This window comes from Lampetra fluviatilis, chromosome 31 (assembly GCF_964198595.1).
Source record: "Lampetra fluviatilis chromosome 31, kcLamFluv1.1, whole genome shotgun sequence".
Lineage (NCBI taxonomy): Eukaryota > Metazoa > Chordata > Hyperoartia > Petromyzontiformes > Petromyzontidae > Lampetra > Lampetra fluviatilis.
In genome coordinates this window covers 2,684,050-2,697,535 of record NC_136305.1, presented here as the reverse complement: position 1 = coordinate 2,697,535, position 13,486 = coordinate 2,684,050, and the positions used below count along the sequence as shown (strand labels likewise).

The 13,486-nt window shown below is 45.9% G+C and overlaps 1 protein-coding gene and 1 long non-coding RNA gene across 2 annotated transcripts in view; one reads left to right on the top strand and one right to left on the bottom strand.

Moving 5' to 3' along the window:
- The window catches only part of LOC144943444 (uncharacterized), a 37,785-nt gene extending 37,566 nt beyond the window's left edge, over positions 1-219 (bottom strand). The window contains exon 1 of the long non-coding RNA XR_013639499.1: positions 192-219. This is a non-coding gene — a long non-coding RNA (uncharacterized LOC144943444). The remainder of the gene's footprint in view (positions 1-191) is intronic.
- On the top strand, positions 184-12,467 carry AAMP (angio associated migratory cell protein). The gene is made up of 11 exons (XM_078870864.1): positions 184-456; positions 2,325-2,486; positions 3,644-3,763; positions 4,591-4,730; positions 5,305-5,449; positions 6,602-6,685; positions 7,342-7,457; positions 7,948-8,069; positions 8,595-8,685; positions 9,181-9,335; positions 9,807-12,467. Exons 1-11 carry the CDS (start codon positions 360-362, stop codon positions 9,880-9,882), a joined length of 1,308 nt encoding a protein of 435 aa, XP_078726990.1. The 5' UTR covers positions 184-359; the 3' UTR covers positions 9,883-12,467.
- The last annotated feature ends 1,019 nt before the right edge of the window (positions 12,468-13,486 follow it).

Here is a 13,486-nt window from a genome sequence, read left to right as displayed (position 1 = left end):
GTTGATTAAAAGACATCAAAGACATGTTTTATCTTTGTGGGCTGTCATCTTTGTCTAATAAAGGACAATCGAATGGGAACAACGCAGTGGGTTCCTACATTGGTTAACCAAATGACTCGGTGGCCTGTCACATTGTTAATTGACAATTTCAGATAACGACAATAATTAGAGAGATGACCTCGTGTGCTCACCTGCTTAATTAAAACCCCGCCGTATTAAATACACGGACACCACGAGCTGCTCTCCCATTGGCCCAGAACTCGTTGTGGGCGACGCCACTGGTCGCTGCAGCTGAGTTGAGTTTCCAAGTTCGCGTCCCCGTCCTCTCGCCCCGTGTAAACAGACAAACAACTTACAGGATGGACGATCCGGACGGCGCGGAGGCGCATCTAAACAACAACAACAACAACGACGACGTCGTAGAGGTCATAGAATTGGACGGTGACGCCAACCCGGGTAAGGTGATGAAACCACGTTGTGTCCACGTGTGTATAATAGGCCCCAGCCTCGGCCTCGCCTAGAGGCCCTACGGGCGGAGGCACCCCCTGCCCGGCTGAGTACCAGGCCTATGACGGGTGGAAATGGTGCTGCTTTCGGTCGTGTTTACATGACTTGTGTTTACATGACTTGTGGTTATTCTTAATTGCTACTCTTTTTGTAATATTAGCGATGAGGTGGTATGTTTTATAACTGAAATTTGTTTGTGTTTAAGCTACTGCCTGTGGTCTGCGATTTTAATATTAACCCCCCCTGGCCTGTCGAGGCTTCTGATGTGAGTAAGCGTTACGTTGACTTTGTGATCATCGTCCTTACCTGTCAACCCCTTATCAGCGCCCTACCTTACTACAGACAAATCCAGACCTTATTGGTGACCCTTATAAATCTCAACGTTCATCCTACAAAGCCCCATCACAAGGGAGAAACACAAGCAGATAATTTTGTTGTTGCCCCTATTGAAACGTCTGTACGCCGTACGGACCTAAAAACTCAATTTCCCTGTACAAGAACACGGGCTAAACCGTTTGGGTTGACGGCTATGATCGGCCATGGTCGATCCATCGCCCCTACCTCTCATCGCTCCGTCTCCTCGACTGCGCATCCTTCTGACGGACGCGTTCCACTCCTTGGCTGCTACTATGTTGTTAGCCTCGCCGTCGTGATTAACCATCGCACATCAAGTTCATTTATTAGGTATAGCTTCAAATCTAGAATTAAGCTTCAAATCTAGAATTATTAGGTATAGCCCTGTGAGCCATTCGGCTCTTGAATCGGGTGCAACCGCAACAAACATGAACAAGAAAACATCTTAAAGTGACTATGTGACTAAGTGCAAACAGAAAATCCAAGAAAAGACAGCAAAATATTGCAGAAAAATCACCGTACACCAACGCTGTGTGCAAAAATCCCAGTGGGATGCAAGTCAAACAACAACAACAACCACAATACAACTTAGATTAAGGCCATCAGTCTTACTCCGTACTACAACAAACATGGCTAAACCAAAAAACTTTTCGAAATCGCCAAAATAAAACCATGAAATTAGCGACGTGTCCTGCCCCCCCCACCGCCCCTTTATTGACAGTGTGATGCCTTCCTGCACTTTAAATAGTAACATTCTTATACAGATATTTTTTGATAATGTAAGCTTGCTTTTAACACAACCAGCGTTATCATTAGAGAACGTGCATAAAGCAGTCATTTGGTACTGGGATCTGCATTACAATTGCTGTTGGAACACTGGTGTGCATCAATGATTTTAAATGCTGTGTGTTTTAATCACCGTCGTCATCGGCCATGGCTCATCCACTTCTGGATGAAGGTCTCCCCAAGTCGTTGACATCTCTCACGATGTTACAAACCATCCAGCTGCATCCCCTATTACACTTTTATGTAGTGTATAAAATTACAATAAACATTTACACTGAACTAACTACATTTTAGCATGGTACAAGCGGAAGGGACATTGTTTTTGTATTTGAGCAAATCATTGAATGTGGCTGTGGCCATATAAAGTTACTAAAAGGCTTTTAGGCAAAACTCAAAGTCAAAGGTGCAGTCCCGATATTTATCAGGTCAGAAGTGCCTCCACTAGAGAGAGAGCTCTAAAGGGTATTTGACCTACTCTTCCAAACTGCTCGGACAACCTTTCAATATGTGGGAGTACCCATACTTATCCATACTTTACCCTTATACACACGACATGCAAATCGACTCGGCATTACTACGCCAGCTAAAAACGTGTTTTGGGCACATTTAGATTGTCCTTCAACGTGCTTACAAACTGGCATCGGTCTACTTTGTGTGTGTTTTTTTAAAATTAACAGATGATCTGGCGGACGAAATGGAAGATGTTGATTTTGCTGATGAGTGCGGTGATGATGAGGAGGACGACGATGATGACGACTACAATGAGTGGGCGAGTGAGGCAGATGATGGTGGAGAAAGTGTTCCTGATGACAGCGAGTTCACGGTCAAGAAGCACAAAGGTATGAGATTTGGGATGAATCCCATTGCCGTATATCACCAGCAGTTTTGAAATATCTTTGCCTAGAGAGTAATAATAATGCCATTTGCCTATGATCAAACTGGAACGAGCCTTCATAGTGCTTGGATGGATGACGATCACGCATTAAACAGGTGTCGTATTCTGCTGTGGGGCTATATTGTCAGAAGAGGGTAGTGCAGCAAAAATCCATTGTTTCGATTTAAAGCTTTCGTGACTGCAGGGATTCATCTTCTTGGTTCTTTCGGTAAAGTCACGTGGAATGGAAATAATAAAATAATAAAAATAAAACATAATAAAATAATTCTCACGACGTTTCAGACGCTGTCTCCTCGACAAACCTGTCCACCTGAGGACGGCTGCTTGCGTTGTGGCCGAAACGTCGTGAGAATTATTTTATTAAGTTTTATTTTTATTATTTTATTATTTCCATTCTACGCGACTTTACCGAAAGAACCAAGAAGATAAATCCATTGTTGTATTGTACTTCTATGCCACAATGATACATTCCTTGCCTTTATCACCATACACTTACCATCAGAGTGAAGTGTGGTCAAACAACACCCATGACCTGGAATTCCATCAGTGAATTGTACATGTATAATCAAGTCTCACTGATTCTCTTGACGTTTTAAGGAGGGTGCTGCAATGAGATGTTTGGCCACTTCCACCTATTCATTGTAGGACATGTGGAAGAAAACCAAAATATCTGGATGAAACCAATATATTATGGGATAACCTACATCTTTATATAGTACTTTTGAGCATCGAGAATAGGTGGTACCTGTCATCAACATGACAGCCAGATAGTTATATTTTGAAACTCGTGATTACGTGAGTCATAACATGGGAGAAGTACTTACCACTACAATGTGGATTCATACAGCAGACACATGCACCCACATCTCAAGACAATCTACATTAACTCTGGACATATTTGCCTTGTATTGAGTGAGGCTGACAGCCATAAGCACAGTTAAACAAGCTTTGAACAGAGGCTGGAGGTTGACAGCACAGATGGTTTGTGGGGAAAGCAGTTATAGACAATGAGTGCAGAGCAGAGTAGATTGAGCCACCTGTAGAGAATGACAACTCTGGTGCTGGTGGTGATCCCGGTGGTGGTGTTTGTGCTTTGTGAAGGTGCCGTTTTCTGCGTCGCCCTGGACCCCAAGTCGAACGCGCTGGCTGTGACAGGCGGCGAGGACGATCTGGCGTACGTGTGGAGAGTGGGCGACGGAGAGATCCTCTTCCCCTGCACCGGTAACTCTTTCACCCCTGCTCTCACACCCACGGGTGTTAAGTGTAAGATCCCCAAGTGACACTTGTGTAGGGGTAATATATATATGTAAGTAACCTTGTATAAATAAGACAATCTCCAGTAAAGTATATTTCATATGGTTAAGCAATTGCAAGATCATGAATAGGCAATTATTTCAAATGTGTGCCGAAAATATTACGTAACAAAAAATTAAGCAATTTTAGCAATTAAGTTACAGCATGTGAAATTCGTAAACGATTAATTCTTGTTTTTGTGGGTGAGTTCGTGTAAAAGTGTGTCGTAAACCGTCCACCCGACACAGCCAGTTAACACAAATGTCATGTGAATTGATTTGTGCCAAATGTCTTCTTGCTTCAGCACACCAATGTGTTGGAGAGTACTCTTACAGCATTTAAGTGGGTACCCAATTATGAATCGTAATATTCTTTGTGAAAGCCTACGTATTAAATTAAAATAGTTAAATGGTAAACGTTGCATGGACATGTAATGATCAGTAAAACGTGCAAAACTAATTTTATTTAAAAAAGTATTTGCAAATCATGCAACATTGACCACTAGCGTTGCCATCTCATGGGTGCAAAATCCAGGACATATCAGCATGGTAAGAAGAATATTTATCAGTACTGGAGGAGAGAACCACATGCAATTGCATTGTCTTGAGTGGCGTATTATTCCACAACTGACAAAAACCAGGACATTAAACAGTTCCCACGACTTCCACTTGAAAAATGGACGGTCCTGGGAAAACCAGGACTGGTAACAACCTGAACAACGACGTCCACCCTCCCCCCCCCCCGCCTTGATGTAGGCCACAAGGACTCGGTGACGTGCGCAGGATTTAGCCACGACTCCTCCATGGTGGCCACGGGCGACATGAGCGGCCTCATCAAGGTGTGGAGCTCAGCCACGGCGCAGGAGCTCTGGTCTTTCGAGGTGTCCGACCTGGAGGTACGACGCACTCGAGCTGAAGGGAGCCCCGTGTACCCCTGTCCCCTTTGTGCACGTGTGGTGTCGGGACTGGTTGCCCTGCATGTGCTGGAGGAGGAGGGCTGTCACACTGCTCTGTGGCTACGTGGGCTAACGTTCACTCGCGTAACATTGACATACATATGTATTAAATCAATTATTTTGTGTATCTGGTGCTCTAACTGTGTGAAAGTCACGTGTAAAAAAGCATTCGCCTAAATATATGTCCACGTGTCTTGGCCTGTCTGTGTAAACATGTTGTGCCAACAGCAGAGGCAGCTGGTGCTGCAGCCTTTTTAAATACGCTCTTCTGTAGTTTCATGTGCAGCTGATAGATGGATGGTTTGTTGCATGGCAAGACCCTGGGAGATGGAGTAAAAGAGACACCATTTTGCATTGCAATGATGATTGATGGTGATTATTATGACCCGTTCTTAGGATGTGTCTTATTATTATTATTATGCACTTCTTACTTGAAACCAGAGATTCCTGCTCTCTACTTACCTGGTCCGATAAAGGAATTTTATATTTGAAGCGGTTGTTCTTGTCCTCCCAGTGGATTGAGTGGCATCACAAGGCACCTGTGCTGCTGGCTGGTACCAACTCGGGAGAAGTGTGGATGTGGAAGATTCCTGCCGGTGACTGCAGGACCTTCCAAGGCCCTGGCTGTCAGAGCATGTGTGGGAAAATCTTCCCAGATGGTGAGTTCCACCAGAGAAAATAATAGACCATTATTTTATGTAATTTTCCATCAATTGTATGCTTGTTGTGCTTTCAGTGTCATGTCATGAGACAAAGTATCCATTTGGATCTCTCTCAGAGCAGTACACAACCCTTTGTGTCCGAGAAAGGGCACAGAAGCAGATATGACAGTGATACCTCTGAGATATTTTCAAGCGACCTCTTGTGCACACGATAGGGGCAACAATTTGCCATCAGTCTTGTCACGGAAGAGTAACGTTCGTCGCTTGAACAAACAATACTTTTTAAATGATCAAAACTGAGTGTAGCCAAATTTAAGTGCAAAGCACAATTTAATGCGATGGTATTTTTTACAGTCTTTGGCGACCGGATTGAAACCATCAACTCAATACACTTGAGAACCCAGTTTAATCACGGGCGCCCGAAGTTCAAATTCGAGTCCAGCATCTCGGCGACGCCAACTCGGCGCTCTGATTTGTATTTATAAAGCGCCTTTCACCAAAGCGTGTGTGGGAAAATCTTCCCAGATGGTGAGTTCCACCAGAGAAAATAATAGACCATTATTTTATGTAATTTTCCATCAATTGTATGCTTGTTGTGCTTTCAGTGTCATGTCATGAGACAAAGTATCCATTTGGATCTCTCTCAGAGCAGTACACAACCCTTTGTGTCCGAGAAAGGGCACAGAAGCAGATATGACAGTGATACCTCTGAGATATTTTCAAGCGACCTCTTGTGCACACGATAGGGGCAACAATTTGCCATCAGTCTTGTCACGGAAGAGTAACGTTCGTCGCTTGAACAAACAATACTTTTTAAATGATCAAAACTGAGTGTAGCCAAATTTAAGTGCAAAGCACAATTTAATGCGATGGTATTTTTTACAGTCTTTGGCGACCGGATTGAAACCATCAACTCAATACACTTGAGAACCCAGTTTAATCACGGGCGCCCGAAGTTCAAATTCGAGTCCAGCATCTCGGCGACGCCAACTCGGCGCTCTGATTTGTATTTATAAAGCGCCTTTCACCAAAGCTGTCTAACCGCCTCGTGGCTTGCTTTTCTGTAATGCTCGCTCACGACAAATAATAGCCCCTTGCTGTCGCAATTGGCCCCAGCTAAACGGAGGGACGTGTTTTGTTGGCACGCAGGTAAAGGAGCCGTTGTGGGCTACGAAGATGGGACGGTGAGGATATGGGACTTGAAGCAGTCGACGCCTGTGTTCACTTTCAAAGGTGGGTACTGTCGATGCATTTGCGCTCTGTGGGTGGTTGTGCTGGGCTGGCCATGACGGCAGGCTGTGGGAGTTTGTGGATCGTGCTGCAGGCATCGTGAGATACCCCAATGCAGTTCTAAGAGGTGACCAGTAGATGGAAGTGCTTATTTGCAGAATGCAGATGAATCGATGGGTACCTTGGGCTGGTTTTTTTCCCACCACTTTTACAGTACATATATTGTATTTACAAAACGATTCTCATGCTCGCAAGTCAAGTATTGCATCATCTGTCTAAAAATGTATTCACAGTTTACGTAAATAATTTGCAAAGTTATGCTAATGATAAATTTAGGCTACAAGTAAAAAAAAAACTGGACTAACCACACCAAAAAAAAGACCATCGTAGAAGAAATTGATAAATTAGGTGGCAGTTCATCACGTTTCTCCGGGTGGCTCATTATTAGATGCAATATTTTTTACATAATTGTGTTTTACTCCAGGTGCTCCAGTTTTCTTCCACACGTGCATATAAATACTTCACAATGAATTGCGCAAAACATCCCTGAGTCTAGATACCCATCGACGCCGCGGAGTGCCGGGGAGACACTCACCACTGACCCCTGCGCGTGCAGATTTTTGCCGATCTCTCCGTAAATCCTCCTTGTCCCGCCGCAGGCAAGGATGGGCACCAGGGCTCGGTGACGTGTTTGGCGGTGCACGACGACGGAACGTTGGTGCTGACCGGATCCGTGGACCGCACGGCAAGTCTGCTCAATGTCGCCACCGGCAAGGCAAGTCATCCGTCGCCTCCGTTTTATGCCCGCGCTCTGCTCATAAAGCCAGCCCCCCCCCACCCCTGGAATATCGGGACGCAAGCGGGCGGCAGACAGCGACGCATGTCTTTTGCTAGCTGCGCCAGCCAGAAGGTGTTCTTCCAGAGCCGTCAGGATCAGCGTTGGTGGTGCCACAGCACCTCTTCAAGATGAATCGGCGCGATTCTGCTCGGCTTCTAAGATCTTAAGATATCAGGCGTATGCCGGGTGATTTGTTCCTAGTATGTGCATATGTATCTTGAACTTCTTCCACACCGTACGTAGCCAACCGTGTTAATCAGAGGTGCGGTGGTCCCAGTAGCAGTGGTCCTCGTTTATGCACCGTCATGTTTATTCAGCGCTTATCACACCGCTGGTTAGCATGGTTGGCTACATGCGGTGCGAAATACGTTCGACCTGCACACATTGGATGGCTCTGGGTGATTGATTGTCACCGCTCTGTGCCCAGGTCCTGCACGTGTTCACGTTGGATGCCAAGGTGGGCATGGGCAGCGGTGCTGGCGCTGCCGTCGAAGACGAGGAGGAGGCGGGGAGCTCCAACTCTGTGGAGTCGGTGGGCTTCTGCAAAGTGTACGTCAATCTCATGCTTGTCATCCGCTCATCGTTCGTCAGATTACATGTAAAAAAAAAAAGCCGGGAAGCCATTTCGCTACCAGGAAGCTCAGTCTGCTTGGGGCATTCGACTTGCGCGAAGAGATTTGCCCGTATAAACTCGCAAACGTGCAAACGGATACGGTCGGTGTGTTTGGCGTGCGAGTTCACACCCACTTATGCCCACGTGACCGTGATATTTTATGCACGCAAGTTGCTCTGGCGTGCAGCTTAACATTTTTTGTTGAAATGTGTTTTTTTAAAGTATTGAATTTCCAATATCAGGGGGTGGGGGGGGGGGACTCATGCAAATCTGTGCCATGAGGTTGGGAAGGTGTGCCTTGTAAAGTTTGGAATTACTTGGTTTCGGAGTTTGTATTTGTTGTTTAAATGGAATATATATATGGATATAAAATTGCTCAGGCAATGCATTCAGTAAGCCTTTTGCCTCCTTTCAAAAATGTAATCGATGGAATTAATTTATCTTGAAAATCTGGCGGACAGGCACCCTCTCATTGCTGTGGGGTACTTGGATGGAACTCTGGTCATCTGGGACGTCCCGTCACAGACACTGCGCCACAGGTTGCAGGAAGGGGTGAGTCCTGGGTTTCAAAACAATAACCCACTCGCGGGGTCTTAAACAATCGACTTGCAACGCAGAGTGAATGTGTTGAGTGCGGTCTTTTTAAATATAGACTGGCAAACGTGATGCCAATAACTATGTTGAGTTGTGTTTTATATAAGTTTGCAACGAACGAGGACCCCATAGCGTAAATAGAAGGTCCTTGCCTTTAACATTGGTAGTTCACCAGCATTAAACCTTCATGTCCCCGCACGTGGTCCCCAACTGGGTGGGGCAGTCAGCCCAGTTCCCCCCCCCCCCCCCCACTGGGCCCTGTCGCGTTGAACTCGGGCTGCTGTTTGCGGAATTTCTGTTCACTCCCCCCCCCCACTCCTTCGGTGACCGGTGCCTTGTATCATGCTTGTATTGGGGTGTAATAAGAAAAAACAAACGGCACTTGTCCCAACAGTCTGTTAAGGATATCGGGGGCGGGGGGGGATCACTGTTGTTGTTTGCGTGCGCGAGCAGGTGGGCGTGGTGAAGCTGCAGTGGGACCTGTCTTCGGCAACGCTCTTCGTCTGCAGCCTGGACGGCCGCGTGCGTCTCTACGACGGGCGCAGCGGTGCCTCGGCCGGGCTCCTGCAGGGACACCGCGGGGAGGTGCTCGACTTTGCGCTCAGCAGGTGAGGGTGGCGGTGGTGGCGGTGGCGGCGGGTAGTGGTGGTGTGTGGAGAACTGGGCTGCAGTGAGTGGGACTCGAACGGTCCGTTCAAAGCACTGAGCCAGCCGAGTGCCGCACTGTAACAGACTCGCGGTTTATCGGTTGATTTATTTACATGGATAACTTTTGGCAAATAGAATTTGGTAATCCAGTAGCATTTTTTTAACAAGCCCATCTCTGCTGACGACACCCAGAAGGTCCGAACTGATGCAGAGTTTGCTCGCTTAAACAGATGCTGCTTGATATTTATCGGTCTTGACAGCAATTAGGCTGGTGGACTAAAACCCCTGCAGAACAGGGGGAGAACATACATACTCCACACAGAAAGGGCACCCGAGTCAAGATTGGAACCTCGAGCTTCTTGTTGTGTGGCGCAAGTGTTACCACCGTGTGCCACCCATTAATCCATCCCTTGGTTCGTCTTTTGCGGCAGGGACTCGTCAATGCTCGTGACGGCGTCTGGGGACCACACCGCCAAAGTCTTCCACCTGCAGAAGCCGGACCGCTAACGGGACCGTCGGGGAACGCCCAATCTTGCCGCGGTGAAAAATCTCTCGTCCGTGACCGTGGCAGCATGAGTGGACTTTTGGGGGGACAAGAGCCACCACCCCTCTTGAGCGCTTCGTTGGCGTGATCCAAGCATCGCGGCAGCTTCCCGGGGGTTTACGCACAGCCAGGCTGCCCGCATGCCGCACCCCGCTGCGTCTTTCACGATGAACGGACCCTGGCGTGGAGTTTGAGTGCCGGTGGTAAATATTTTCTGCACCCGTTGGCATCGAGAAGATTAAATTGCGTGACCTCTCGTCTCGTACGAAGAGACGAGGGGATCCCATCTTCATCTACCTTTCTCATCCTTAAAAGTCCCTCCCATTCATCAGGAATGCCTTAAAGTACTTTTTCTATCAATTATTTGATTTGTGTAATGATAATAAAGTCCTTCAAATCTGCAGTCACAAATGAAAGAGCATGATTGAACAATATCGGTAATGAGGTACAAAACTCGAGCTGTCCAATCTCTGGCCCGTGGGTCAAATAGGTCCAGCTAACTTGCTTAGCCTCGCCTGTCAAATCACTGGAATTGCAATAAAAAATGGCCCTCAGCTGCTGTGAGTTCAAGTTAACCATCTTGCTCGTCGTGTTGTCTTTGGAGCCACATGATGTGCGGGAGTGGGGGTCGGTTGGGGTTGGGGTTGGGGCCTTGTGAGTTAATATTGGGCACAGCCTGGGTACCGTATACACCCTTCCATGGTTCCCTCTCTCTCCAAGCTCGCTCTCGTATAGCCTCTTCGCAATACATCCCCTCAAACTCGGTTGCATCTTTATAAATGCATCTCAACCTTCGTCTTTTCTGAATCGTATGTCTTCTATCGAAATGTTCTCTTCGCAGTATCTCCCAACGTCTTGTATGAATGCATCTTGTGTCTTGTCGTACCACCGATTTAGCATGGTTGGCTACGTACGGAAAGAGGTTCAACATGCATATCTCATCTGACTGTCTCTCCTCTCGGTGTTACTCTCCTATCACTTCAATTACTATCTCTTGTACCTCTTAGAAATGCCCACGACCCAACGCTTTCTAGCATGTTCACCAATCTGGTCCTTAAAGCAAGAGATCCGGACGAACCTGTCCCCACACCGGTCGCAAAGGAACCCCGCTGAACCTGTAACTTTCGTTTTCAGTATTTTAGGTTTCTGACGCGAGCCCGACTTAAGTTCCTATGAATAGCGGGTCCAAGTGGATTCATGACATGAACCGCTGTGGTCAGTGGAATGCTTCACCTGTGCCACAAATAGGATATGTTGAACCATCCACGCTGCAGTGGTAATCTTCGACGCCCAAGTTCCAGGAATTGAATTCCACTTTTTACAGGTAAAATGCCGACTGCTGATGAGAATGCGATCCCAGATCCTTTTACAGGGGTAATATATATATAAAATATATGTTAAAATTTATAGATTCAATTCATGTTTTAGCAGATCGTGTGCACTGATATTTTGTTGGTAAAAATGTACAAGTAGCTTTTGCTTCCATTGATTTTTGCCATGTTCCTTCACCAGTTATCGCTAGAAAATCGGCTTCCGTCCACTACACGCATCACACGCCCCAAGTATCCGCATAGGGCATCTATGACCACATCGAATGGAATGCACCCGATCTCGACAGACCCCGGAAACGAAGTTGTTATGAGCCAGGATAGTGCTTGGATGTGCGACCATCATGCACACTGCGTTAGGCAGCAGAGGGCAGTAAAGCAAAGTCCATGGTGTACCACGGCTATCGTCTATGCTGCCCCGCCCGCCTTCACCAATCCGCACTGACTAGCGTGAAGTATGGTCACATGACCCCCCACCCACCATGACCTGCACAGCGTGGGGAGGCCCTCATCCAGTCGTGGATTGAAAAACGGCTCGGCGAAGGTGCCAGCCACCACAGCTCTGCAGGTGCGGTGTGGTGGTATCGCCTTACCTGCAGTGTCCTTTAGCTGCTTCTGTTCCTATTAAGGTCATTGTTAAGTCGCTTTGTGAGTGTAAATTAATTTGACCATGCCTTAAATTATGATTTTTAAAAGACCACAAAAATGCGTTTATTAAATTCAGACTTGCATAAAATACGTCATCAGAAAAATGAAGACCGTTGATAAGTTTGAGATAGCAATAATAGCCAGATGTAATAAATAATAAGCAAGCTGTCTCTTGCACCTCTGTCTCGCATAAAACATCAAAGTAATACATAATCTGTCAGCCGCTTGGCATTCTGGGAGTGTGTAAATTCAGCATTGATTCGATTCAAGCAGTTTCAAAGTTGCTGAGATTATCCACTTCCAGAAGGCCGTGTGGCTGAAGGGTTTTGTAAGGAATACTTCAGATTTTTTTTTTTATGTAGAAAGACCGATACACGAAGTAGACATTGTCTGCTTATTTGTTTGTTATTTATATTCTCCACAACGGGAGCTAACAATTATTTTGAGACGCAATTACTTTATTTGGTCAAATCATTTTTACTAGGACGCGTAAAAACACGCTGTAAATCTCGAATGTGTTACGGCAAACAAAAGAATATAACGAAATGTTCCGAAATAAAAATGAAATTTTACGATGATGGATCGTCATTTATTTATTTATTTTGTTTTTCACATTGTATCTTTTCACATTGCATCTGTTAACTCATAAACACACCACACTTAATTATATGCCTCTCATGAAACACCAGCATTTAGCTTTCATCAGTTTGCAGTCGAAGTCACAGTCGGATGTTAACACTATAATGAAGTAACATTCATTTTTCTGATGTGATTACAAACAGTGATTACAAAGCATTATTTTCCGAAGCAAATATATATGTTTCGGTCAATTAGCTATTAGGCTTTGAAGACCAATATCAAGCAGCATTTGTTTAAGCAACCAAGCTGTATCATTGATCTGGAATGCCAATAGGCTGATGGACTAAAATATAAATATGTGCCAGCACCGACTTATGCTTTTACCCTTAATTCTCCACAGCAATGCATATATGCTACTGACTTTGAGGTTGGTTGAAGTGTATATATTTGCCAACATATACCGATTGTGCCATGAATAGCAGTGCATGGTAGGATACTGGGATGTTCTATGTTGAGTAAAAATATTTTAACACCTTAAGTTGTAACAACTCGTTAATATTCCAGAAGTAACCCTCATTGCAAAACAATATCAATGACCTCCAGCCTCATACTAGCTGCCTACAATTGCCTAAAAAACGTTTACTAGATAAAACAACCACCACCAATTAAATTGGCCAGATGCAGTGATCATTAACAGGATATTGGCCCTTATTCCCAGTGGCCCACAGCAGAGGTCGCAAACGGGTTTTGATTCCTTACCCGTACCTGGTCGCACCACGGTCGCAAACGGGTACCCGTACCCTACCCGATACCCGGCTACCCGTACCCGGCCGGGTACGGGTAGGGTACGGGTATCGGGTACCCGATTGCGACCTCTGCCCCACAGTGGGCCACTTTCACCAGTTTGATTCGAAAACGTAAAATGAAGTGCCCATTGGGAACTTTTGCAGAGCAGTGCATCCCTCCCCCCCCGCCCCCCGTGTAGGAGAATTGGCCCTCGGAAGCAGATGTC

Excerpts from the sequence above, each read along its gene's own strand:
- AAMP (XM_078870864.1), top strand. The coding sequence starts at position 360 with ATGGACGATCCGGACGGCGCGGAGGCGCATCTAAACAACAACAACAAC. Across the intron at positions 6,686-7,341 it reads GCCTGTGTTCACTTTCAAAG|GCAAGGATGGGCACCAGGGC; the intron begins GTGGGTACTGTC and ends GTCCCGCCGCAG. Across the intron at positions 8,070-8,594 it reads TCGGTGGGCTTCTGCAAAGT|GCACCCTCTCATTGCTGTGG; the intron begins GTACGTCAATCT and ends TCTGGCGGACAG.